At 51.9% G+C, this 27,941-nt stretch overlaps 1 protein-coding gene and 1 long non-coding RNA gene across 5 annotated transcripts in view; one reads left to right on the plus strand and one right to left on the minus strand.

Moving 5' to 3' along the window:
• LOC129528698 (uncharacterized) overlaps positions 1-10,514 on the plus strand; it is a 41,467-nt gene extending 30,953 nt beyond the window's left edge. The window contains exons 2-4 of one of the 2 annotated variants that reach the window (XR_010132062.1): positions 4,953-5,038; positions 8,915-9,060; positions 10,164-10,514. This is a non-coding gene — a long non-coding RNA (uncharacterized lncRNA). Of the gene's footprint in view, positions 1-4,952; positions 5,039-8,914; positions 9,061-10,163 lie in introns of those variants that run through there. The other variant, XR_010132063.1, reaches the window with a different exon arrangement.
• RDH13 (retinol dehydrogenase 13) overlaps positions 1-25,467 on the minus strand; it is a 48,830-nt gene extending 23,363 nt beyond the window's left edge. The window contains exons 1-7 of one of the 3 annotated variants that reach the window (XM_055370575.2): positions 25,000-25,209; positions 21,221-21,339; positions 18,717-18,872; positions 10,841-10,945; positions 10,511-10,723; positions 9,550-9,651; positions 5,667-7,468 (exon numbers count right to left, since the gene is read on the minus strand). In XM_055370575.2, the coding sequence (XP_055226550.1) occupies positions 7,233-7,468; positions 9,550-9,651; positions 10,511-10,723; positions 10,841-10,945; positions 18,717-18,872; positions 21,221-21,339; positions 25,000-25,064 (996 nt within the window). In that variant the 5' untranslated portion in view covers positions 25,065-25,209 and the 3' untranslated portion in view covers positions 5,667-7,232. Of the gene's footprint in view, positions 1-5,666; positions 7,469-9,549; positions 9,652-10,510; positions 10,724-10,840; positions 10,946-18,716; positions 18,873-21,220; positions 21,340-24,999 lie in introns of those variants that run through there. The other 2 variants (XM_055370574.2, XM_055370573.2) reach the window with 2 other exon arrangements.
• Positions 25,468-27,941: the final 2,474 nt, after the last annotated feature.

Here is a 27,941-nt window from a genome sequence, read left to right on the forward strand (position 1 = left end):
TCCTGACCTCAGGTGATCCACCCACCTCAGCCTCCCAAGGTTGAGATTACAGGCGTGAGCCACCGTGCCTGGCCCACATTTTTTAAAAAAGGGGCAACTGCAGTGTAGTAGAACAAAGTTGTGACCAATGCTAGGATACTCTGTTCATTTCCTGACCCAGCCATGAATACACTGGAATAACTCATGCAAAATGCCAGCTCGCTGGCCCCCCGTTTCCCCACCCAACAAATGAAGGGGCTCTCACAGGTTCCTTTGTGTCCTGAAATTCATCACCAATGCAAATTTCTTAAAAATCCTTTGTCTGGCAGTCCATGCCTGTCCTCCAGCATTTCCCAGATCAACCCTCAGGACTCACCAAGATAGAAGAGGGCGGTCGGGGATGGAGACATGGTTCCTCAGCCCTGTCCTGAGCTCTGTGGCCAGGGAGGGAAGTGGTGGGAGCCTGGGGCACAGGCTCAGGATGTGATGAGGATGAAGAATGCTCTCCTCCCTTCCTCCGCCAGCCCCGGCCTTTCCTAATTGAGACTCATCGAGCCGTAGCCGGCTCCTCAGTACAGTGACTTGCACACAAGCTCCAAGGAGCCGCGCTTATCTCCTCTGGCCAGCCTGGCGTTGCACCGTTTGTCCGCCTGCTGGGGCCTGGTCTGTGTTCCCGTGCTCCCATAAACTCCCTGATGTCACTAGGAAAATACGCATCAAAACCACAGTGAGATGACTTCACACCTTCTGGGATGGCTGTATTTTTTTTTTTTTCTTTTGAGACAAAGTCTCGCTCTTTTTGCCCAGGCTGGGGTGCAGTGGCGCCATCTCGGCTCACTACAACCTCCACCTCCCAGGTTCAAGCGATTCTCCTGCCTCAGCCTCCCAAGTGGCTGGGATTATAGGTATGTACCACCACACCGGGCTAATTTTTGTATTTTTAGTAGAGATGGGGTTTCACTGTGTTGGCCAGGCTGGTCTTGAACTCCTGACCTCAGTTGATCCGCCTGCCTCGGTCTCCCAAAGTGCTGGGATTACAGGCATGAGCCACCGCACCCGACTGGCTATAATTTTTTTTAATGGAAAATAGCAAATATTGGTGAATATGCAGAGAAATTGAACTGCGCGTGCATTGCTGGCAGGGACGTAACATGGCGCCCCTGCTGTGGAAAACAGTTCCAGCAGCTCCTCCAAAAGTTACACGTGGGATTGCCATAAAATCCAGCAATTCCACTTCTGGGTACACACCTAAAAGAACTGAAAACAGGGTCTCTAACAGATATTTGTACATAGTGTTCATAGCAGCTTTATTCACAATAGCCAAAAGGTGAAACCACCCACATGTCCATCAACAATGGATAAACAACATGTGGTATATACACACAAGGTAATATCAACCAGCCTTAACTAAAACAATAAAAATCAGCCAGGCACAGTGGCTCATGCCTGTAATCCCAGCACTTTGGGAGGCCGAGGCGGGCGGATCACCTGAGGTCAGGAGTTCGAGACCAGCCTGGTTAACATGGTGAAACCCCATCTCTACTAAAAATACAAAAATTAGCTGGGCGTTAAATTAGCCGGGCATGGTGGCGCACGCCTGTAATCCCAGCTACTTGGGAGACGGAGGCATGAGAATCGCTTGAACCTGGGAGGCGGAGATTGCGGTAAGCCGAGATCGCACCACTGCACTCCAGCCTGGGCGGCAGAGTGAGACTGTCTCAAAAATAAAAATAAGGCCGGGAGTGATGGCTCATGCCTGTAATCCTAGTACTTTAGGAGGCCAAGGCAAGCAGATTGCCTGAGCTCAGGAGTTCAAGACCAGCCTGGGCAACACAGTAAAACCCCAAAAAAATACAAAAAAAAATAGCCGGGCATGGCAGCAGGCACCTGTAGTCTCAGCTACTCTGGAGGCTGAGACAGGAGAATGGCTTGAACCCGGGACGCGGAAGTTGCGGTGAGCCGAGATCGCGCCATTGCACTCCAGCCTGGGTGACAGAGCGAGATTCTGTCTCCAAAAAATAAAAAATATTATAAAAGAATAAATTCAGATACATGCTACAAAGTGATGGACCTTGAAGACATTATGCTAAAGGAAATATTCCGGACTTGACAGATAAATACTGCATTGTGCCGCTTATCTGAGCTATCAAGAGGAGTGGAATTCATAGAGACAGGGATTAGAATGGTGGTTGCCAAGGCCTGGGAAAAGTGGGGAGTTACCATTTAATAGGGAGAGCTTAGGTGGAAGATGATGAGAAAGTCTGGGGTATCCATAGTGGTGATGGTTACACAACACTGTAAATGTATTTATATTTAATGCCATTGACTGTTTTTTGTTTTTTGGTTTTTTGAGACGGAGTCTCGCTCTGTCGCCAAGGCTGGAGTGCAGTGGCGCGATCTTGGCTCACCGCAACCTCCGCCTCCCAGGTTCAAGCGATTCTCCTGCCTCAACATCCTGAGTAGCTGGGACTACAGGTGCGTGCCACCATGCCTAGTTGATTTTTTTGTATTTTTAGTAGAGACGGGGTTTCACCGTGTTAGCCAGGATGGTCTCGATCTCCTGACCTTGTGATTTGGCCTCCCAAAGTGCTGGGAATACAGGCGTGAGCCACCGCGCCCGGCCAGTGCCGTTGACTTGCATGTGCACTTACAGGTGGTTAAAATGAGAACTATCAGGGTGTCGAGATCTGAAAACCTCCCTGCCGTCATCTTCCCTGCGTCTCTCATTCAGTGACCATGGTTGAATGCCTGCCACCTTTCAAATATTATGTCAGGCACTCAGTATTGGCAGTTTTATCCATTATAAATGCTTCAAGCTGCATAGAATTTTAAACGTTAATAGCAGTGGTTATAAATCTTTAATACATAAGCTGGCTTTAAAATTATTGGTAAAATAAGATTAGAAATGTCTTAAGAATTGTTGGCGTTTTTGTTTGCACTTATTGAACAAGTGGTTTCATGCTTATCCCTGCAGAATACTATGAGATTTGTCATAAGGGTTATAAAACTATAAACCCGGCTGGGCGTGGTGGCTCACGCCTGTAATCCCAACACTCTGGGAGGCCGAGGCAGGCGGATCACCTGAGGTCAGGAGTTTGAGACCAGCCTGACCAACATGGAGAAACGCCATCTCTACTAAAAATACAAAATTAGCCGGGCATGGTGGCGCATGCCTGTAATCCCAGATACTCAGGAGGCCGAGGCAGGAGAATCGCTTGAACCCAGGAGGCAGAAGTGGCAGTGAGCCGAGATTGCGCCACTGCACTCCAGCCTGGGCAACAAGAGTGAAACTCCATCTAAAATAAATAAAAATAAAAATAAAAGATTTGTTTTTTGTAGAGTTGGGGGGTTTCACTATGTTGCCCAGGCTGGTCTTGAACTCCTCCTGGGCTCAAGCAATCCACCGACCTCAGCCTCCCAAAGTGCTGGGATTACAAGTGTGAGCCACTGTGGCTGGCCCTATTGGGTCCTTTTTAAAAGATACATAAAAAATCAAATGCAACAGTGAAGTCAATCACCCGATGGCAGAGATTGGGGGTGCTCCTGGCATCTGGTCGGTCGAAGCCAAGGACACTGCTCAGCATTCGGCAGTGCACAGGACGCCCCGCCCAGGCGGAGAATGATCCGTGACACATGTAGGTGGGAAGGATGCACGAATGATGGCGTTTAGGAAGAATATTATCACTTCTTTCCCGTAAGAGCAACTTAGAGCAAGAAAATGGTATTCTTAGGGCCTTCTCTCTTATGAGGCTCCAAGCCAGGGTTGCCATGGCAGAAGATGCTGGGCTTGCTTTTTCCTTGAGAGAACTGTACTCAAGATGATGTAAATGTCGCCCCGGGTGCCACTTGGGTGCTTTGGAGAAGTGCTCAGACGCGACACGCCGTGATGACTCCCCAGCAGCCAGCTGGACCTGTCCTCTGGCTTGCGGTTCACAGGCTGTGTTTATCCCCCTGGTTCCGTCACAGCCACCTTGGGAAATATGTTGCCTCTGAATCACGCCAGGCAGGGTCTCACTGTGCGTGCTGCAGGGCTGGAAATCAGGGTGACACTCTGCTACAGAACAGTCTGACTAGGAAGGCAGAAAGACGCTGCCGGCTTTAGAGTTTGTCCTTTGACTTTCCTCGATATGAATGAAGATGGGGCACTTCCACACTGCACAACAGGAAAAGCCCAGAAAACTTTCTGGAGATAGCGAGGGGGTGATGCAGCGGACAGCTATGGCTGATGACCCCCCTTCACCTCTGACTCCCCCTCCCTCCCTGCTTTCTGAACGCACATCCATCACCAACCATAGGTTCCTGTTTGGGGTTTGCTGGCTGGAAAAAAAAAAAAAAAAGGAAAGCTGGCTTTCTACTAAAAACCACTTCCTTTGCTCATTTATCAAACTCAAACCCTAGGAGGGCCACATAACATCCTCCGTCCCAGGCAACAGGGTTTCTGGAGCACTCCGGTTATCAGGGACCCTGTCAGTTGCCATAGCACATGTATATGGGGCCAGCCCCTGTGCCACCGAAGAGGGGGGATGTTGAAAACATGTTACAGCCAGGAGCGGTGCCCCCTTGGTTCAAGCAGTTCTTCTGCCTCAGCCTCCCTAGTAGCTGGGATTACAGGCGTGCACCATCACGCCTGGCCACTGTTATGTAGTTTTTACCACAATTTAAAAAAGGAAAGAGTGCCTGGGTGAGTCCTACGCACCTATTCAGAGAACCAAAGGCTTTGAGGTTATCCTCGGCCCACCCATCTGATGGGAGTGTTTCTCAAACTTGCTTTTCCGTGATCTCCCAGTAAGAAATACCTACTACACACACACAGTCTCTGGTCGGCATGCTTAGGGTAGTCTTCCGATTCCCCCTCCTGGTATTCACACCCTGGAGTGGTCCACTCCTCTTGGGCTGAACCTGTAACTTGCTCCCAAGCAAGAGCACACAGCAAGCTCACGCACGTGGTTATTGGTGTGATTCTGTTTCTCCAGATTGTCTCCATTCCCGGCTCCATCACCGCCAGCCAGCGAGAGGGCAAGACAAGAGGGCTGACAAGAGGGATGCTACCATCACAGAGGTCAGTTTTGTAACCTAACCACAAGACTAACCTACTGTCACCTCTGCCCTATCCTACTGCTAGAAGCCAGTCGCTACATCTCCCCCACACTCAAAGGGAGGTGGTCGCACTGTGGGGTCCACTGGAAGTTGCCTACCAGACTCAGGTCATCCCAAACACACCCTCTAGCCATTTGGTATGGCATCGGAAAGAAAACTAAGGCCAGGTACGGTGGCTCATGCCTGTAATCCCAACAATTTGGGAGGCCATGGCGGAAGGGTCACTTGAGCCCAGGAGTTTGAGACCAGCCTGGGCAACATAGCAAGACCCCACCTCTACAAATAATTAGCCAAGTGTGGTGGCATGCACCTGTAGTCCCAGATACTCAGGAGGCTGAGGCAGGAGAATCACAGGTCGAGGTTGTAGTGAGCTGTGACGGCACTGCACTCCAGCCTTGGCAACACAGTAAGACCTTGTCTCTAAAAAGCAAAAAGGGCTGGGTGCACTGGCTCACACCTATAATCCCAGCACTTTGGGAGGCCAAGACGGGTGGATCACCTGAGGTCAGGAGTTCAAGATCAGCCTGGCCAACATGGTGATACCCTGTCTTTAATTAGCCAGGTGTGGTGGTGGGCGCCTGTAATCCCAGCTACTCGGGAGGCTGAGGCATGAGAATCGCTTGAACATGGGAGACAGAGGTTGCAGTGAGCTGAGATCATGCCATTGCACTCCAGCCTGGGCAACAGAGCAAGACTGGGTGGCTGTTCTGTGTACTGTGGGATATTGACTAGCATCCCTGGCCTCCCCAGTATCTCAAATATGAAAACCTGATTTCTATCTCGATTACTGAGCTTTTCAGTGCCTCCTTCGGTTCTGCACCTAAGCTAAGAGCCCCTTCATCTCACCCTGATCTCTATCCAGTTTCTAACACAGCAGTCTTGTAAGATGCCCGGACTTAAACGGTTATTGCCTGTGAAACAGGTGAAAGGGGCTTTCATCTCTAAAAAGTCTGAACTTTTTTTTTTTTTGAGACGGAATCTCGCTCTGTCGCCCAGGCTGGAGTGCAGTGGCATGATCTCGGCTCACTGCAAGCTCTGCCTCCCGGGTTCACACCATTCTCCTGCCTCAGCCTCCCGAGTAGCTGGGACTACAGGCGCCTGCCACCATGCCCGGCTAATTTTTTGTATTTTTTTTAGTAGAAATGGGGTTTCATTGTGTTAGCCAGGATGGTCTCGATCTCCTGACCTTGTGATCCACCGCGCCCGGCCAAGTCTGAACTTTTGCATGGCCTGTTGCCCTGGTGATAAACTGATGCCTTGTTTCCTAAAAGGAATAAAGCCATGAGTTGCCTTTGTTCAGCTCATGGGCATTCACCCATGCACAGAGGAAAAATAAAATCTACGACTCAGGTACATTTTCTTCTTTTTTTTTTCTTTTAAATGAGCAAGTTTGAGAGTCTGCGGTTTGGACTACCATGAGAATTGATAGGAAGGTGGGAGTCCCAGGCAATCCCAGGTCCTGTAGCAGCAGCTGGTGGGGTTCCCACTCCATGCCGTGCAGAGCCTGAACTCGGGATGACACCTGCACCTGCTCTCTGGCTGGGCTCTGGCACAGGAAGCCCTCAGCAAACACCCCTGGCACAGCCATGCCATAGCCAGACAACAGCTCGCCGCACCACACCATCGTGGGAGACAGCAGTTATTCTGAGCATCTTACTGCTGAAGAAACCAAGGCTCAGAGAGGACCATGCATGCACAAGGTCCCACAGGGACCCAAGAATCCACCGAGTGTCAGACAACTCGCCCATGCTCTTCACGGAGCACCTTGGAACCCTCCCGACATGACCTGCAAGTGCACGGAGCCCCTTCCTCCTCGGCCATTCCCAGTTTAGATCCCCAGGGGAAGCATCAGATGGCCCTCTCCCCTGCTGGCAGCAGAGCAGAAGGAACCAGCCAGAGCCCGGGGCAGTGCTCACCTGCAGGCCAGTCCACTGCGGCCAGCACCGCCCCCTAGAACCTACTGCGGGCATGGCGGCCGCCAGTCCTGGGTCTCCCAGCTCAGGTGGTGCCAGCACCGTCCCCTAGAGGAAGCTGCGGGCATGGCGGCCGCCAGTCCTCGGTCTCCCGGCTCAGGTAGTGCCAGGAAGCTGCGGGCATGGCGGACAGCTGTCCTCGGTCTGGAGGCGCCATCCTGGCTTTCAAATCTGCTCCAGAGGTTATCTGGGGAGGGGCTGCTCCCTCACAGAGGGAGCCTCTAAGCCCACCAGGCGGGCACTTTCAGCCCAAAGCCTCCGGGCCACCTCCTCATCCTCAGCCTCGGGGGCCGGGGCCTTCTGTTTGAGTCCATCGAAGTACTTTCCGGAAACATCCGCCAGTTCCTCCGCCACGGCCAGGTATGTGCTGGGCTGGGCGGCCAGCTCGGGGCTCTTGACCAGCAGCCAGAAGATGGGCCCTGCAATCAGCCCACAGGGCATTTAGTCCACACTCGCTCAGAGAAGGAAGGAAGCCCCGCTCCCCGGTCAGGGAGCTCCGGGTCCCTGGAGTCCCACAGAGCCCTCCTCTAGCCCTTTCCCCTTGGCGGCCTCCATCTACAGTTCCCTTCCCTGGCACTGCCCAGGCAAATCGCACCAGACCAGGGATCAGACCGAAAGCTGCCTCCCCCAAGGAGCCTTCCTGGCTTTGTCCAGGAAAATGGAAGCTCTCTTCCTCCTGGTCAGCCCCAGTCCTCACCCTACCCCATTTCTCCTTAAATAACATCTTATTAAATGCACCTGGCACAAGCCTCAGGTTAAGGATTTTTTTTTGGCCAGGCGAGGTGGCTCAGGCCTGTAATCCCAGCACTTCGGGAGGCCGAGGCGGGCGGATCACCTGGGGTCGGGAGTTCCAGACCAGCCTGGCCAACATGGTGAAACCCCATTTCTACTAAAAATACAAAAATTAACTGGGTGTGGTGGCGGGTGCCTGTAAGCCCAGCTGCTCGGGAGGCTGGGGCAGGAGAATCCCTTGAACCTGGGAGGCGGAGGTTGCAGTGAGCTAAGATCACACCATTGCACTCCAGCCTGGGTGACAATAGCAAGACTTCGTCTCAAAAAAAAAAAAGGGGGCTGGGTGTGGTGACTCACGCCTGTAATCCCAGCACTTTGGGAGGCTGAAGCAGGTGGATCACCTGAGGTCAGGAGTTCAAGACCAGCCTGGCCAACGTGTGAAACCCTGTCTCAACTAAAAATAAAAACTTAGCTGGGTGTGGTGGTGGGCGCCTGCAATCTCAGCTACTTCGGGAGGCTGAGACAGGAGAATCACTTGAACCCAGGAGGCAGAGGTTGGAGTGAGCCAAGATTGTGCCACTGCACTCCAGCCTGGGTGACAAGAGCAAAACTCCGTCTCAAAAAAAAAAAAAAAAAAAAGACATTTATTTATTGAGACCTGGTGTCTTGCTCTGTCACCCAGGCTGGAGTGCAGTGGTGCGATCTCAGTTCACTGCAACCTCTGCCTCCCAGGTTCAAGCGATTCTCCTGTCTCAGCCTCCTGAGTAGCTGGGACTTCAGGTGCACACCACCACACCTGGCTAATTTTTGTATTTTTGGTAGAGACGGGGTTTCACCATGGTGGCCAGGCTGGTCTCGAACTCCTGACCTGAGGTAATCCGCCCACCACAGCCTCCCAAAGTGCTGGGATTACAGGCGTGGCTATTAGCCTCGCCAAGTTAAGATTCTTGATGCCAACCAATCACCCACTCCATGTTTTTCAGGATTATAAACACTAGTTATAAAGCTTGAACTGCCTGGGGGTGGTGGCTCACGCCTGTAATCTCAGCACTTTGGGAGGCAGAGGCAGTTGGATCACCTGAGGTCAGGAGTTCAAGACTAGCCTGACCAATATGGTGAAACCCCACTTCTAGGTGGGCATGGTGGTGTGCACCTGTAATCCCAGCTACTTGGAGACAGGAGAATCGCTTGAACCTGGGAGGTGGAAATTGCAGTGAGCGGAGATCATGCCATTGTACTCCAGCCTGGGCGACAGAGCAAGACTTCATCTCAAAAATAAGTAAGTAAAGCTCCAACTGTTTGTTCCGCCTATTCTCTGGGCGGGGTACTGTGCTGGCCCTTTCAAGGAAGGTCTCGTCTAACCCTCCCAGTGACTGTGAGGTGAGTCCTATTAAGGCCTCCACTCTGCAGATGAAGAAACAGGCTCAGAGGGGTAACAGCTCTTCCCCAGGAGGTGCAGCTGGTTTGGGGTGAAGCTGGAGTTACCCTGAGCACAGCCTGACTCCAGGCATCAGCTCCACGGCCTCTTCCTCTGAGACACGGTTTTCTCATCCGCCAGCCGGGCTCTGCCTGCTTCCCAGGGCTGTTAGAGGCTGGCAGGCCAGGTCGATGGAGGAAAGGGACCTGTGCTCTGTGCCTCGGAAGACGTAGGTGAGGAGCAGGCATGAGGCCTCAGGGACCGTCTCTGAGGGAGGGTCCTGGGCCCTGGGCTGAGAAAGCAGGGGTGGAGGGGCTCCGCGTGGAGACCCCAGGCTGGGAGGGGACTCACCGAGTGTGGTGCTGGAGAAGGTGGAGCCATGGATGCCCGTGTGTCTGCCCAGCTCTGTCCTGGCCACACCGGGGTGCAGGGCATTGACAGTCACACCAGAGCCTGGGGAAGAAAGAGAAGACTGAAGGAGGGGTCCAGCCTCACCTGGGAGGCTGTGGCAGCCCACACCCAGCTGTGGGGCTTCCGGGCACCAGGCTGCTTCCTGCACTCAAAAACCCCATCGTCCCTCTTGCTCTGAAATCTTAGTGAAGTGGTCTTATCTTGTGGAGCGGCTCTGCCACATGGCTGCTGGGAGCCGAGCTTTCCTGGAGGGCTTGATAAACCCAGAATGCTGAGCTTACCCCGGGAGCCTGCATCGGTGGGTGGCGGTGGGACCTAAGATACTGTAACTCTGACCAGCTCGCAGTGGGGCTGGCACCGCTGGTCCACAGACCGTCTTTCAGAAGCAAAGGCCTAGCACAGATTTCTCAATCTCAGCACTATGGACGCTGTGGGTTGGGAGGAGTGAGGGGCCATCCCGTGTGCTGTAGGACATTAAGCAGCATCTGGGCCTTTACCCTCCAGATGCCCAGAGCAATCTCTCCCCAACCCAGCTGTGATCACTGTGTTTCCAGGCATTGACAACTGCGGGTCAAAACTGCCCCTGGTTGAGACTCACTGGCTGGAGCCAAAAGGCTGAGCTGCCTGCCCAACAGCAGCAGGGAAGGACATCTGATCCAGGCAGACTAGACCACCTGGGATGAACAGACAATCCTCAGAAGAACGATCGATTAGTATCAGTTAGTATCGATTAGTGATGTCTGCTTCAGGCACCAGAAGCGGGCAGCGTGGTCCACATGCTCTACTTTTGCTGACTCTGTTCTGGATCCACCGTTTGGCCTCCCATCAGCCTAGGATCATGGAAAGGCCACTCTAGGCTCAGAGTAAAGCAAGAGGGAGGCCGAGCCTAGCACCCCTGTACCTTGCAGCCGCCGGCTCAGCTCCTTGGTGAAGAGGACGATGGCCAGCTTGCTCTGGCAGTAGGCGGCTTTGGTGTTATACTTCCTCGTCTGCCAGTTCAAATCATCAAAGTCTATGTGCCCAGCAACATGGGCCAAGGACGAGAGGTTGATGATCCGCGAAGGGGCTGAGGCTTTCAGCTTGTCCAGCAGCAAGTTTGTCAAGAGAAAGTGACCTGGATTCAGGATGATGAAAAGGTCACTTTTGACTCACACCTAAAATCCCAGCACTTTGGGAGGACGACGGGGGAGGATCGCTTGAACCCACGGTGCAGCCCCTGCCCAGGCCTCACCCAGGTGGTTAACGCCAAACTGCATCTCGAAGCCGTCCTCGGTGGTCCAGTGGGGGCACCGCATCACACCCGCATTGTTGATTAGAATGTCCACTCGCTCCTCCTCTGGAAGAGAGGGGTGGAGAAGGAGACATCCCGGTGAGGACAGACCCCCCAGCCTGAGGCACCAGCAGAAACACTCCTGTGCTCCCACAACCCGTGAATGTGGCCGGAAACAGGGTCTGTGCCGAAGTGGCCACGTCAGGATGCGGTCATTAGGGTAAGCCCTAATCCAATGACTGGTGTCCTTATAGGAAGGGAAAACAGAGACAGAGACACATGGGGAGAAGGCCATGTGTGGACGGAGGCAAAGACCGGAGAGGCACAGCTCCAAGGTGAGGGTGGGCGCCCCCGCTGGAAGTGGAAGAGGCTGGGAGGATTATGGCCCGTCTCACAGGTCACAGCCACAGGGACACCGTGATTCAGACTGCCGGCTTCCGGAACCGTGAGGGAATGCACGTCTGAGGGTGTAAGCCACTGGGTTTGCAGTACATTGTTACAGCAGCCCCAGGACACTCACACGCCCTCCGCACCTCCATCTAAGCCTTGGGACTCTTTCCTGCCGGAGCCCCGAGGCCAAAAACAGGAGGTTACCGGTGGGAGCCCCGGCACCACAGGTTCGCAGGTGTGGTTTCATTCCCAAACCTGCCACCTCACAGAAGCAACCAAAGGACACACAGATGGAGATTGCAGCCTCAGTTTCCTCAGCTGTAAAACGCGCTGAACCACAGGGCCTTCCTACCTGTACCACTCAGCTCGGGTTCCATAACAAAGTGCCACAGACAGGTGGTTTAAAACCTCACAGACCTGGCCGGGCACAGTGGCTCACGCCTGTAATCCCAGCACTTTGGGAGGCCGAGGTGGGCAGATCACCTGAGGTCAGGAGTTTGAGACCAGCCTGGCCAACATGGAGAAACCGCGTCTTTACTAAAAATACAAAATTAGCCAGGCGTGGTGGCACGCACCAGTAATTCCAGCTACTCAGGAGGCTGAGGTGGGAGAATCGCTTGAAACCAGGAGGCAGAGGGTGCAGTGAGCCGAGATTGCGTCATTACACTCCATCCTGGGCAATAAGAGCGAAACTCCATCTCAAAAAAAAAAAAAAAATCACAGTCCCGGAGGCTGGAAGTCCCAGATCAAGGTGTGGGCAGGGCTGGTTCCCTCTGAGGGCCCTCAGGGAGGATCTGCTCTGGTCTCTCTCCTTGGCTCACAGGTGACCATCTCCTCTCTCCCTCTTCCCTTCCTCCTCCCTTTGGAGCTGTCTCTTTTTTTATTCTTTTATTTTTCCTTTTTTAATATATTTTTCAGACATGGTCTATGTTGCCCAGGCTGGTCTCAAACTCTTGACCTCAAGCAATCCTCCTGCTTTGGCCTCCCAGAGTGCTGCAATTTCACTGCCCCCAACGTATATTTTTTTTTTTTTGGGAGATGGAGTTTCACTCTTGTCACCCAGGCTGGAGTGCAATGGTGCCATCTTGGCTCACTGCAACCTCCGCCTCCCAGGTTCAAACAATTCTCCTGCCTCAGCCTCCCAAGTAGCTGGACTACAGGCAACAGGCATCCACCACCACACCTGGTTAATTTTTTGTATCTTTAGTAGAGACGGGGCTTCACCATGTTGGCCAGGCTAGTCTCACACTCCTGACCTCGTGATCCACCTGCCTCAGCCTCCCAAAGTGCTGGGACTGCAGGCGTGAGCCACCACACTCAGTCCACTTGGCCTATTTTTTATATTTCTTGAGACAGGGTCTCTCTCCATCTGACACCTGGGCTGGAGTACAGTGGCGCAATCACTGCTGCCTCAACCTCCCAGGCTCAAGCAGTCTTCTTGCTCAGCCTCCCAAGTAGCTGGGGCCACAGGCATGCGCCACCATGCCCAGCTAGCACGTCTGTTTCTGTGCGCAAATCTCCGCTTTTCATAAGGACACCAGTCACTGGATTAGGGCCCACCCTAATGACCTCATTTTAACTTCAGGACCTCTGTAAACACCCACCTCTAAATGAGGTCACATGCTGAGGGACGGGGGTTCAGGATCCCAACCTATCCTTGGGGGTGGAGGACACAATGGAATTCATGATGCTCCCGAAGTGGTTTTCGGCGGGGATCGTGAATTAGGTGTCCGGTGCGTAACGCAGAGAGACACCGTCTGGTTCTCTGTGTGAGAAGGAGGGTTGCAGCACACCCGTCATGAATACGAGCTCTGGAGCAGGACAGACGGGTTCAAAGCCTGGCTCCACCCCAACCAGCTGCATGATCCTGGCCAAGTCACATCGCTTCTCTGTGACTCAGTTTACTCCTTGTTAAAAAAAAAAAAAAAAAAAAAACAACATCACCTGCCTCGTACAACTGTATAGTTACCATTCGGTAAGTATCTTCTAAGCACCTATTACTGGGCACTGGAAATACAAGGTGGACAGCACAGCCGAGGCCCCGTCCGTGTGGACCGGACATTCCAGTGCAGCTGAGAGCCACTTCCACTCGTGAGAGAATCTACCCGTGACAGAGCTGCGTGGAAGCTGACAGGAGGCCCCTCTCGGGAGGTGACGCAGAAACTGGGACCAGGAAAATGAGGCAGGGCCCACGTGCGGAGACCCAGGGAAGGGGAATGCAGGCAGCAGGCGCAGCCCGGGTAAGTCCCAAAGGTGGGACAGGGAGACTCCGCTCACAGCTGGGCGCCCAGGAGTGCCGCCGGCTTCTGGTGTTTTGTTTTGTTTTCTTTTTTTTTTTGAGATGAAGTCTCACTCTGCCACCCAGGCTGGAGTGCAGTGGTGTGATCTTGGCCCATGGCCCACTGCAACCTCTACCGCCTGGGTTCAAGCGATTCTGCTGCCTGCTGCCTCAGCCTCCCGAGTACTGGGATTACAGGTGCCTGCCACCGCACCCTGCTAATTTTTGCATTTTTAGTAGAGACGGGGTTTCACCATCTTGGTCAAGCTGGTCTTGAATTCTTCACCTCGTGATCCACCCGCCTCTGCCTCCCAAAGTGCTGGGATTACAGGTGTGAGCCACCATGCCCAGCCTGTTTTTTTTTTTTTTCTTTTTATGAGAGGTAAGCTCACTCAGTGGCCCAGGCTGCAGTGGCAGGATCTCAGCTCACAGCAACCTCCGCCGCCAGGGCTCAAACAATCCTCCCACCTCAGCCTTCCACATAGCTGAACCACAGGCGCCCGACACCACAAGCAGCTACTTTTAAAATTTTTTGTAGAAATGGGGTTTGGCTGTGTTGCCTAGGCTGGTCTCGAATTTCTGAGCTCAAGCAATTCACCCACCTCAGCCTCCCAAAGTGCTGGGATTACAGGCATGGGCCACAGTGCCTGGTCTGTTGTTTTGTTTATCTGGGAACTGCCTCAACTTTTTTTTTTTTTTTTTGGACACAGGGTCTCACCCCGAGTGCAGTGGTACAATCAAAGCTCACTGCAGGCCGGGCACGGTGGCTCACATCTGTAATCCCAGCACTTTGGGAGGCCGAGGCGGGCAGATCACCTGAGGTCAACCAGCCTGACCAACATGGTGAAACCCTGTCTCTACCTAAAACAAAAAAGTAGCCGGGCATCGTGGCAGGTACCTGTAATCCCAGCTACTCAGGAGGCTGAGGCAGGAGAATTATTTGAAACCAGGAGATGGAGGTTGCAGCCTGACCAACATGAAGAAACCCCGTCTCTACTAAAAATACAAAATTAGCCGGGCGTGGTGGCGCATGCCTGTAATCCCAGCTACTCGGGAGGCTGAGGCAGGAGAATCACTTGAACCCAGGAGGTGGAGGATGCAGTGAGCCAAGATCCCGCCATTGCACCAGCCTGGGCAACAAGAGCAAAACTCCGTCTCAAAAAAAAAAAAAAAAAAAAAATCCCTCACTGCAGCCTCAACCTCCCAGGCTCAAGCAATCCTCCCACCTCCACCTCCCAAGTAGTTGGGACTACAAGTGCACACCATCATGCCTGCCTAATTGTTTTGTATTTTTTTTTTTTTTTTGAGATGGAGTCTCACTCTGTCACCCAGGCGGGAGTGCAGTGGCGCCATCTCGGCTCACTGCAAGCTCCACCTCCCGGGTTCACGCCATTCTCCTGCCTCAGCCTCCCAAGTAGCTGGGTTACAGGTGCCCCCCACCACGCCCAGCTAATTTTTTTGTATTTCTTAGTAGACAGGGGTTTCACCGTGTTGGCCAGGATGGTCTCAATCTCCTGACCTTGTGATCCACCCACCTCAGCCTCCCAAAGTGCTGGGATTACAGGCGTGAGCCAACACGCCCGCACGCCTGCCTGATTGTTTTGTATTTTTTGTAGAGATGAGGTCTTGCTATGTTGCCCAGGCTGATCTCAAACTCCCTGATAAACAAGGCTGTGGGTACCTGCTTCCTGGGGCTCTTTGCTTTGCGTTCTTTCTAGTCTGGAGCTGGGAAGAGCCACAGCTTCAGCTTTGTCAGAGTGTCATCTCACAAACTGTGATGTTCCCAAAACTTCTGTCTCCCAAAGTGCCGGGATGACAGGCATGAACCACTGCACCTGGCCTGCCCTAATGTGGTAGAATACACACCACATAAAATGGACCATTTTCGCTATTTTTAAATCCACTGATGTCTTTATTCCTGGCTGTTGATCTTAGGAAAACACCAAGAAGCTGGTACTTGATTTGCTAAAAAAGTCACAGACACAGCTTTACTTAATCCTCTAGAGAGGCCGGGTGTGGTGGCTCACACCTGTAATCCCAGCACTTTGGGAGGCCGAGGTGGCCGGATCATGAGGTCAGGAGATCGAGACCATCCTGGCTAACACGGTGAAACCCTGTATCTACTAAAAAATTAGCTGGGCGTGGTGGCGGGCGCCTGTAGTCCCCACCACTCGGGAGGCTGAGGCAGGAGAATGGCATGAACCCGGGAGGCGGAGCTTGGAGTGAGCCGAGATGTGCCACTGCACTCCAGCCTGGGCGACAAAGCAAAGCAAGATACCGTCTCAAAAAAAAAAAAAAAAAACCCTCTAGAGAATCCCAGAAAATAGAAGGAATTATTATTCCATTTCCCGGAAGAGGAACGTGTGGCTAAGAGAGGAGGCATCACCTGCCCAGGTGTGCCAGGTGTGTCCAGCCTGGGTCCTCACTGTCTCAGGGACCTCAGTGTTCCAGACACCTGTCTCCACAAGCCAGAGACAGGATCAGAGGCGCCCTGGGTGGGATTGCCTGGGACAGTGTGCATGAAGGTGACAGTGCTGTACCTGGTACACAGCAGGTGCTTAATAAATGTTCATCCACCTCTGAGACTCTGAGGCATTGCCCTCTCACTGTTCTTTGTGATCTCACCATAGTGCCTCTCACCTACCCCACAACAGTGCCGGCTCTTTCTTGATCCCCAAGGGCAAAGCAGGGGCTCAGTATGAATGAATGAATGAACCAACGAACGTGCACCTGCACCTGCCTCGCTAGGGCTGTGAGTGGCACAAGGTCAGCTCTGGTTCATCTCACACCTCCAGTACCTGGTCAGGTCTGAGATCACGTCTGCTAAATAAATGAGGTCCCACAACTCCCCCTTTCCTTGTTCATTTCCTGAGTACCCGTTTACTGAGCTGAGTGGGGCACATTGACTCTGAACAAGAAAGCTTTGGCCCTTTCAGTGCCAGACTAGAAAAGAAACAAAGCAGCTGGGCATGGTGGCTCATGACTGTAATCCCAGCACTTTGGGAGGCTCAGGCAGGCGGATCACAAGGTCAGGAATTCGAGACCAGCCTGGCCAACATAGTGAAACCCCGTCTCTACTAAAAATACAAAAATTAGCCGGGCATGTTGGCACACGCCTATAGTCTTGGGAGGCTGAGGCAGGAGAATCGCTTGAACCCAGGAGGCGGAGGCTGCAGTGAGCCAAGATCGCATCATTGCACTCCAGCCTGGGTGACAGAGCAAGACTCCATCTCAAAAAAAAAAAAGGTCTTGCTCTGTCATCCAGGTTAGAGTGCAGTGGCACAAACACGGCTCACTGCAGCCTTGAACTCCCGGGCTCAAGTGATCCTCTTGCCTCAGCCTCCTGAGTAGCTGGGACTGTAGGCACATGCCAGGATGCCCGGCTAATTTTTTTTTTTTTTAATCTTTGGTACACACAAGGTCTCACTATGTTTCCTAGGCTGGTGTCTAACTCCTGAGCTCAAGCAATCCTAAGAGAAGAGATTTTAAATGTGGTCACCACAAAAACAGGTAAGTATTTGAGGTAATGCATATGCTAATTAGCTTGATTTAGCCATTCTACAATGTATACAATGTACATCATGCTGTACATAATATATACAAGTGTACATGTCAACTAAACAATAAATAATTTTAGTGTATTCTTGAGTCTATTTAAAGATGAACAAGAATAGAAAAGCTAGAGGATGGTCCCAGTTTTACATAAAAATACATAAATACACAAACCTATTAGAAACAAGACTAGAAAGATGCATAAAAGTGATTCTCCTGGGGCTGCTGCAGATCAAAGGTGTTTAGTTCTGTCTTCTTTTTTATTGAGACAGAGTCTCACTCTGTCACCCAGGCTGGAGTGCACTGGCACAATCTCAGCTCACTGCAACCTCCGCCTCCCGGGTTCAAGCAATTCTCCTGCCTCAGCACCCTGAGTAGCTGAGATTACAGGTGTGCACCACCGTGCCTGGCTAATTTTTGTATTTTTAGTAGAGACAGGGTTTCACCATGTTGGCCAGGCTGGTCTCGAACTCCTGACCTCAAGGGATCCACCTGCCTCAGCCTCCCAAAGTGCTGGGATTACAGGCGTGAGCCACCGTGCCCAGCCAGTTCTGTCTTCTTTACACTGCAGTATTTTATAAATGTCCCATAACAAACACATATTTCTTTAACCATGGTGGGGAAGGCACTTGATCAATAAATGCTTAATAAGGTCAGGTGCGGTGGCTCACACCTGTAATCCCAGCACTGTGGGAGGCCGACCTGGGTGGATCACTTGAGCCCAGGAGTTGGAGACCAGCCTGAGCAACATGGTGAAACCCCAGCTCTAAAAACAAAACAAAACAATAAAACAATAATTAGCTGTGTGTGGTGGCGTATGCCTGTACTCCCAGCTACTTGGGAGGCTGAAGTGGGAGGATCCCTTGAGCCCAGCAGGTTGAGACTGCAGTGAGCCATGACTGCACCACACCACTGCACTCCAGGCTGGGTGACAGAGCAAGACCCTGTCTCAAAAAAAAAAGAAAAGAAAAAAGAAAATTAGCCAGGTGCGGTGGCGTGCTTCCCCAGCTACTCAGGAGTCTGAGGCAGGAGGATCACTTGAGCCCAGGAGGTCAAGGCTGCAAGGAGCTGTGTTTGCACCACTGCACTCTAGCCTGGGTGACAGAGACAGATCCTGTCTCAAACAAACTAATTATTCAGGCAGGGTGTGGTGGCTCACACCTGTAATCCCAGCACTTTGGGAGGCCGAGGGAAGCAGATCACTTGAGGTCAGGAGTTCGAGACCAGCCTGGCCAACGTGGTGAAACCCCGTCTCTACTAAAAATACAAAAAGTAGCAGGGTATGGTAGCGGGCATCTTAATCCCAGCTACTCAGGAGGCTGAGGTCCACGCTTGAACCCAGGAGGCAGAGGTTACAGTGAGCCGAGATCGCGCCATTGCACTCAGCCTGGCCGACAGAGTGAGACTCCCTCTCAAAATAATAGTAGTAATAAATAAATAAATAAAGTCGTTGCTTGCAGGCTGTACAAAAAAAGGCAGCAACTGGACTCGGCCCCTAACTCATAGTTTGCCAAAACTCTGCTCTAAAGTTTGCTTGCTGCATTCACTTCTCAGAGCCTGGCCCTGGGAGCCGCCTGTCCCAGTCCTCATCCCACATGGCCAGCCTTCTCCTCCTACCTTCAATGATCTTTGCTGCAAACTCTCGGATAGACTTGAGGGAAGCCAAGTCCAGGTGCCGGGCGTTGACGTGGTGATTGAGGGTCTCCCCGCGGATGTCCTTTGCTGCCGCCTCACACTTCTCCATGTCTCGGCAGGCCAGGATGATGTTGCCTCCTGAAAACCCAGGATGGAAAAAGATTTAAATTAATAATCCACTCCTGGGTACTGACCCCAGAGAAATGAAAACATACGTCTACACAAAAACACATCCACCAATGTTCACTGCGGCATTCTTCACAAAAGCCAAAAGGTAGAAACAACCAAATGTCCATCTGTGGATGAAGGGACAACAAAATGTGGTCCATCCATAGAGATGGAATATTAGACGGCCGTGAAAAGGAGTGAAGCACTGGCTCATGCTACAGCAAGGACGACCGTCAGAAACACTGTGCTCGGGGAAAGAAACCAGACACAAAAGACCACACAGCATACAATCCCATTTACATGAATTCTATGTATATGATTTCACACCTATGAAAGGCCCAGAACAGGCAAATCCATAGAGAAAGAAAATAGATTATTGGTTTTCTAGGGCTGGGGGTGGGGAGAGGGAATTACAGCTTGATAGTTAAAGTGAGCAAGGTTGGTTTCTAGGGTAACAGATGTTCTAAGATTGATTTTAAAGATGGTTGCATCATTCTGTGACTATACTAAACATCACTGAATTGGTCGGGCACGGTGGCTCACACCTGTAATTCCAGGACTTTGGGAGGCCAAGGCAAGAGGATTCCCCATCCTCTCCTTTTTTTTTTTTTAGATGGAGTCTCACTCTGTCACCCAGGCTGGAGTGCAGTGGCGCAATCTCGGCTCACTGCAACCTCCACCTCCTGGGTTCAAGCAATTCTCCTGCCTCAGCCTCCCGAGTAGCTGGGATTACAGGCGCCTGCCACCACAACTAGCTAATTTTTACTTTTTTTATTTTTTTTATTTTTAGTAGAGACAGGGGTTTCACCATGTTAGCCAAGCTCGTCTTGAACTTCTGACCTCAGGTGATCCACCCCGCGGCCTCCCAAAGTACTGGGATCACAAATAAGCCACAATGCCCAGCCTCCAATTTTTTTTGTTGTGGTAAAATACAAATCACTTGAAATTTATCATCTTAACCCCCTTTTCTTTTTGTTTATTAGTATTTTTTTTTTTAGTCAGTCTCACTCTGCTGCCGCGGCTGGAGTGCTGGCGCCATCATAGCTCATTCAGCCTTGAAGTCCTAGGCTCAAGTGACCTGGGACTATAGGTACCACCTGTGCCAGCATGCCTGGCTAACTCTGGTAGAGATGGGGATGTTGCTGTGGTGTCCAGGCTGGTCTGGAACCCCTGGCCTCAAGTGATCCTCCTGCCTCAGCCTCCAAAAGTGCTGGAATTATAGATGTGAGCTACCGAGACCCGCCCTCTTAGCCATTTTTAAGTGTCCAGTTCATTGGTATTAAAAACATTTATGGCTGGGCCGGGCACGGTGGCTCACACCTGTAATCCCAGCACTTTGGGAGACCAAGGCAGGTGGAACACCTGAGGTCAGGAGTTCAAGACCAGCCTGGCCAACACATTACAAACTTAGCTGGGCGTGGTGTTGCATGCCTGTAATCCCAGCTACTCGGGTGGCTGAGGCAGGAGAATCGCTTGAACCCAGGAGGCGAAGGTTGCAGTGAGCCAAGATCATGCCACTGCACTCCAGCCTGGGCGACAAGAGCAAAACTCCATCTCAAAAAAAAACAATAATAATAATTCCTAATGTTGTGCAACCATTACAACCATCCATCTCTCAAATTGTTTCATCTTCCCAAACTAAACTTCCGTTTCCATTAAACAGTAACTCCCCATTCTCCCCTCCCCTCCTGACCCCTGGCAAGCACCATTCAAACTTCTCTATGAATTTAACTGTAGGTAGCTCCTATAAGTGGAATCATACCGTATTTGCTCTTCTGTCGACTGGCTTATTTCACTTCATGGAATGTCCTCAAGGTTCATCTGTTTCAATGCCCTTTTTTTTGTTTTGCTTTGTTTTGTTTTTGAGTCTCACTCTGTCACCCAGGCTGGAGTGCAGTGGCGCCATCTCTGCTCACTGCAACCCCTGCCTCTCAGGTTCAAGCGATTCTCCTGCTTCAGCCTCCCAAGTAGCTGGGACTACAGGTGCCCACCACAACTCCTGGCTAATTTTTGTATTTTTAGTAGAGAGGGGGTTTCACCATGTTGGTTAGGCTGGTCTCGAACTCCTGACCTCGTGATCCGCCAGCTTCGGCCTCCCAAAGTGCTGAGATTACAGGCGTGCGCCACCGTGCCCGGCCAGAATGCCCTTCCTTTTTAAGGCTGAATCATATGCCCCTGTCTATAGAAGCCACATTTTGTTTCCCTGTTCATCTGTGGATGGGTGCCTGGGTTCTTTCCACCTCTGGACTGTGAATAATGCTGCAATGAGCATGGATGTGCAGATATCTCTCTGAGAGCCAAAGCAGGGGAGATTTTACCTCTCCTGGCCAGTTCCAAGGCAGTCTGCTTCCCGATGCCTGTGTTGGCGCCCGTCACGATGACCGTCTTCCCAGGGATGGTGGCCTTGCTGGGGCAAGCCCCACCGGTGACATAGTCCCTGAGGGTGAGAAGCGGCACCGTCAGTCCTGTGGGCCCACTCTCACCCCACGTGCCCCTGACTGAATGATCTCAGGCAACCCTGTCTGAGCTCACTCACATACCCCAACTGAAACACAGACATCAGCACATCACACCACGGGATCTCTGTCATGTTCTCCATAAATGGCTCCACCCCGTGTCTGGTGTGTGGAACGCCTTCAGCAAGTGACAGTCGTTATTTTATAAATGCTCACTGCATGAGATTCCCGGCCAGGTGAGGTAGCTCGCGCCTGTAATCCCAGCACTTTGGGAGGCCAAAGTTTGGTGGGGGGGGGGGGTGGCGGATCACTTGAGGTCAGGAGTTCGAGTCCAGCCTGGCAAACATGGCGAGACCCTGTCTCTACTAAAAATACAAAAATTAGCCAGGCATGTAGGGAAAAGAGAGATCAGACTGTTACTGTGTCTATATAGAAAAGAAAGACATAAGAGACTCCATTTTGAAAAAGACCTGTACTTCGAACAATTGCTTTGCTGAGATGTTGTTAATTTGTAGCTTTGACCCAGCCACTCTGACCCAATCTGGAGCTCACAAAAACCTGTGTTGTATGAAATCAAGGTTTAAGGGATCTAGGGCTGTGCAAGACGTGCCTTGTTAACACAACATTTCCAAGCAGTATACTTGGTAAAAGTCACCGCCTGTCTCGTCTCAATAAACCAGGGGCACGATGCACTGCAGAAAGCTGCAGGGACCTCTGCCCTTGAACACGGGGTATTGTCCAAGGTTTCTCCCCATGGGATAGTCTGAAATATGGCCTCGTGGGATGAGAAAGACCTGACCGTCCCCCAGCCCAACACCCGTAAAGGGTGTGCTGAGGTGGATTAGTCAAAGAGGAAGGCCTCTTGCAGTTGAGATAGAGGAAGGCCACTGTCTCCTGCCTGCCCCTGGGAACTGAATGTCTCGGTATAAAACCCGATTGTACATCTGTTCAATTCTGAGACAGGAGAAAAACCGCCCTACGGTGGGAGGCGACACATGTTTGCAGCAATGCTGCCTTGTTATTTACTCCGCTGAGATGTTTGGGTGGAGAGAAACATAAATCTGGCCTACATGCACGTCCAGGCATAGTACCTTCCCTTGAACTTAATTACGTCATAGATTCTTTTGCTCACATGTTTTTTTGTTGACCTTCTCCTTATTATCACCCTGCTGTCCTACTACATTCCTTTTTGCTGAAGTAATGAAGATAATAATCAATAAAAACTGAGGGAACTCAGAGGCCGGTGCTGGTGCCGGTCCCCTGGGCCCACTGTTGTTTCTCTATACTTTGTCTGTGTCTTATTTCTTTTCTCAGTCTCTCGTCCCACCCAACTAGAAATACCCACAGGTGTGGAGGGGCAGGCCACCCCTTCACAGGCGTGGTGGTGCACACCTGTAATCTCAGCTACTCAGGGGGCTGAGGCACGAGAATTGCTCGAACCTGGAAGGCAGAGGTTGCAGTGAGTCGAAATGGTGCCAGCCTGGGCAACAGAGTGAGACTCTGTCTCAAAAAAATTTAAATTTAAATTTAAAACACCCGCTGCACGAGATTCCCATGGCTGCTGTACGCATTACCACAGACTCAGTGGCTTAAAACCACATAAGTGCATCCTCCTCCAGTTCGGCAGGTCAAGAGTCCAAAACATGTCTCACTGGAATAAATCAAGGTATTGGCAGAGTCAGGTTCCTTCTGGAGGCTCTAGGGAAGAATCCACTTCCAGCTCCTACAGACCGCCACGTTCCTCCACTCTTGGCCCCGCCTCCATCTTCAACCTGCATCCTCACTGGAACCTCTCCTTTATTTATTTATTTACTTATTTATTTTTGAGACAGAGTCTCGCTCTGTGGCCCAGGCTGGAGTGCAGTGGCGCAATCTCAGCTCACTGTAACCTTCGCCTCACAGGTTCAAGCGATTCTCCTGCCTTAGCCTCCTGAGTGGCTGGGATTACAGGCACATGCCACCACACCTGGCTAATTTCTTTTGTATTTTTAGTAGAGACAGAGTTTTACCACGTTGGTCAGGCTGGTCTCGAACTCCTGACCTTGTGATCCGCCTGCCTTGGCCTCCCAAAGTGCTGCAATTACAGGCGTGAGCCACCACACCCGACAACCTCTCCTTCTCTCTTCCATCTCCCCTCTGAATGAGCCTCCTGCTCCCTCTTATAAGGACCCTATAAGACTACAAGGCAGGCCCGGCACAGTGCCTCACACCTGTAATCCCAGCACTTTGGGAGGCCAAGGCGGGAGGATCACTTGAGGTCAGGAGTTCGAGACCAGCCATGGCCAACATGCTGACACCCCATCTCTACTAAAAATACAAAAATTAGCAGGGCTTGGTGGTGCACGCCTGTAGAGTCAGCTACTCGGTGAGGCTGAAGTGGGAGGACCACCTGAGCCCAGGGAGGGTGAGGCTGCAGTGAGCTGTGACAGCATGACTGCACTCCAGCCTGGGTGACAGAGAGACCCTGTCTCCAAAAAAAAAAAAGACTACATGATAATCATAAGATCCTTCACTTGGCCGGGCACGGTGGCTCACGCCCGTGACCCCAGCACTTTGGGAGGCCAAGGTGGCCAGATCCCCTTTGGTCGGGAGCTCAAGACCAGCCTGACCAACATGGAGAAACCTCGTCTCTACTAAAAATACAAAATTAGACCGGCGTGGTGGCACATGCCTGTAATCCCAGCTACTCAGGAGGCTGAGGCCCGACAATCGCTTGAACCCGGGAGGTGGAGGTTGTGGTGAGCCAAGGTCGTGCCATTGCACTCCAGCCTGGGCAACAACAGCGAAACTCTGTCTCAAAAAAAAAAAAGATGCTTAACACATCAGCGAGAACCTCTGACACGTGAGGTAATGTAGTCACACCTTCCGCGGATTAGGACGTGGACCCCTCTACGGAGTCACGACTCTGCCCACCACACCCATGTCCCACAGAGGCTAACGCTGGAAACAAGATAGTGTCCAGCAACAGGAGGCTGAGCAGGTAAACAGCACTGCACCCACAGGAGAGAAGGGCACCATGCAATACAGTGGCCACCAGCCACTGAGGCTAATTTTTAAGAAAGTTTAAATTAAGTAGGCTGGGCGAGGTGGCTCACGTCTGTAATCCCAGCACTTTGGAGGCCGAGGCAGGCGGATCACCTGAGGGCAGGTGTTTGAGACCAGCCTGGCCAACATGGCAAAACCCCGTCTCTACGAAAAATACAAAAATTAGCCGGGCGTGGTGGCGCACCTGTGATCTCAGCTCCTGGGGACGCCAAGGTGGGAGGATCACCTGAGCCCAGGAGGTCAAGGCTGCAGTGAGCCAAGATCGCGCCACTGCACTCCAGCCTGGGCGACAGAGCCAGATTCTGCCTTTAAAAATAAACGAACAAATAAATAATACAAAACAACAAAATAAAGAGTTTAAAAGTCTGGAAGGAAAGCAACATTTACAAGGGCCCAGGCTCGCCCTTCCCTCCGAGTGACCTTGGGCCGGTGACCTGGCCGGCCAGAGCGCAGGTTTGCCCCACGCCGGGCGGGCACTGCGGGTCGGGAGCTACGGGGCCTGGACCGGGTGCGAGCGGCGGGGGTCTCCGCCGCCTTCCCGGCCCCTGCGCTGGGGGCCCGCCTTGACCGCGCACGCGGGGCTAGAATGCACTCACTTGAGCAGCACGGCGGCGCCTGCTACCGTGCCCAGCGCCGACAGCGGCAGCAGGTAGCGGCTCATGCCGGGCCGGGGACAGGCGTCAGGGGTCGGCGCGGAGCTTGCTGCACACCAGCCACCTGGGGAGCTCCGAAGAAGAGCGCGCGACGCAGCCACACGCGAGCGGAGGCGCAGCCGCGGCTGGGCCCGCGTCCGGAACTGGGCTGCGAGGGGCGGGGCGCGGGCGGAGGGGGCGGGGATCCTAGGGACGGGACCTATGAGCATCGGTCCTGAGCGCTGTCACAGCTGGGAGTGGTGGTTTCAGGAGCCTGTGGGCGTGGCTGCGTCCGGGGGCGGGGCCTATGGGTTGTTCCAATGACGTCACACTTGCCGCACCGTATAAGGCGCTACGCAGTTCTGGAGTGAAATAGGTTCGAATCCCACCACTGTCAATTCCAGACTGTGACCCTCTGTGTGTCTTTCAACTATATCAGCCTATTCCCTCATCTGGAAATGTGTGTTTACCTTCTTCATAGACTTTTGGGGATAATTTGAGAATTTCCATGCACAGAAACAAGGATCTAGTAGCCTGTGGGTACCCAAGCTCCTGGGGTCCTGCAGGAGAAGGCGGCTGGGGGCTTGGACTCCTGGGTCTGAGGGAGGAGGGGCTGGGGGCCTGGACTCCTGGGTCCAAGGGAGGAGGGACTGGGAGCATGGACTTCTGGGTCCGAGGGAGGAGGGGCGGGTGCCTGGACTCCTGAGTCTGAGGGAGGAGGGGCTGGGGGCCTGATTCATTCCCAAATTATCAGAATCTCATCCCCATGTCTGGCCCTGCACAGAGATATCTTCCCTGAACTCTGCCTGAACTACCTTTCTTAGATTGAGTATTGCACACACTCCTGCACTTACCTGTCCATGTTTGTCACCCCCACCAAACTGGGATGCACCTCTGGGCACCTGCTTCCCCTTGCACTGCTCACAGCGAGCGTATCTGATCACCACCTCCTACCCCTGACAGTGCCTGAGGTGCCAGGAGCAGACACCTCTGGAAACAGGGAAGAATTCAACCCAATCTAACTAGGAGTAAGTTTTCTTCCCCATCAGATGAACTGTCATCTTCTTATATGAGCCCTGCCATAATGGAGATTATACAGGCAGGAAGAGCTATTTTAAGACCTTAGTCCATGGCCGGGCACGGTGGCTCACGCCTGTAATCCCAGCACTTTGGGAGGCCGAGACGGATGGATCACGAGGTCAGGAGATCGATACCAGCCTGGCCAACATGGTGAAACCCTGTCTCTACTAAAAATACAAAAATTAGCTGGATGTGGTGGCACTCACCTGTAGTCCCAGCTACTCAGGAGGCTGAAGCAGGAGCATCACTTGAACTCGGGAGGTGGAGGTTGCAGTGAGCCGAGATTGCCCTACTGCATTCCAGCCTGGCGACAGAGTGAAATTCTGTCAAAAAAAAAAAAAAAAAAAAAAAAAAAAAACCTTAGTCCTGTAGACCTTAAGCTCTCACCATCTCAAACGTATTAAACCAGTTACACAATGCCAAATGCTGTATAAGAGGCACTTGGAGGAGTCAAATTCATAGAGACAGAAAACAGAGTGGTGGCTGCAAGGGGCTGGAGGAGATGAGATTGGGAAGTCACAGGATTTGTTTTTGTTTGTTTGTTTTGTTTTGTTTTGTTTTTTGAGAGACAGAGTCTCACTGTGTCACCCAGGCTGGAGAGCAGTGGGCGATCTCAGCTCACTGCAACCTCTGCCTCCCAGGTTCAAGCAATTCTCCTGCCTCAGCCTCCCCAGTAGCTGGGGCTACAGGCACGTGCCACCACACCCGGCTAATTTTTGTATTTTTAGTAGAGATGGGGTTTCACCATGTTGGCCAGGTTGGTCTCAAACTCCTGACCTCAGGTGATCTACCTGCCTCACCCTCCCAAAGTTCTGGGATTACAGGTGTGAGCCACCGCACCACACCAGAAGCCGTTGTTGTTGTTGTTTTTGAGACGGAGTCTTACTCTGTCGCCGAGGCTGGAGCGCAGTGGCGTGATCTTGGCTCATCGCAACCTCTGCCTCCCGAATTCAAGCCTTTCTCCTGCCTCAGCCTCCCGAGTTGCTGGGATTACAGGTGCCCGCCACCAAGCCCAGGTAATTTTTGTATTTTTAGTAGAGACGAGGTTTCACCCTGTTGGCCAGGCTGGTCTCGAGCTCCTGTCCTCAGGTGATCCACCTGCCTCGCCCACCCAAAGTGCTGGGATTACAGGCATGAGCCACCGCACCCGGCCGGGAAGCTGTTTTTTAATAGATACAGAGTTTGTTTTGCAAAATAAAAAAAGACCTGAAGGTGGACGGTGGTGATGGTTGCACAACAATATGAATATACTTAACATTACTGAATTGTACACTTAAAATGATTAAGATGGTAAATTTTACTTTATGCATATTTTACCAAACTAAAAATAAAGAAAAATTTTAGACTGGGCATGGTGGTTCATGCCTGTAATCCCAGCACTTTGGGAGGCCAAAGTGGAGAATAGTATGAGCCCAGGAGTTTGAGAGCGGCCTGGACAACACGGCAAAACCTTATCTCTACAAAAAATACAAAAATTAGCAGGTTTGGTGGCACGCATCTGCACCCTCAGCTACTTGGGAGGCTGAGGTGGGAGGTTTGCTTGAGCCCAGGAGGTCAAGGCTATGATAAGCCATGATTGCACCACTGCACCCCAGCCTGGGTGACAGAGCAAGACCCCGTCTCAAAAATAATAATAATAAATGTTTAAATTTAATAACATGGGCAATTGGTTCAGATGTTCATTTTCTCAACCTTGAAAAAAAAACAACACTGTTTTTCTCTGTCTTTTTCTCCTTTTCTGTAAACTGAAATCCTAATATCATTGACTTCCAGGACAGAGATCAGCAAACTTTTTCTACAAACAGCCAGATAGTAAATAATTTCAG

The sequence above is a fragment of the Gorilla gorilla genome, chromosome 20, assembly GCF_029281585.2.
Source record: "Gorilla gorilla gorilla isolate KB3781 chromosome 20, NHGRI_mGorGor1-v2.1_pri, whole genome shotgun sequence".
Lineage (NCBI taxonomy): Eukaryota > Metazoa > Chordata > Mammalia > Primates > Hominidae > Gorilla > Gorilla gorilla.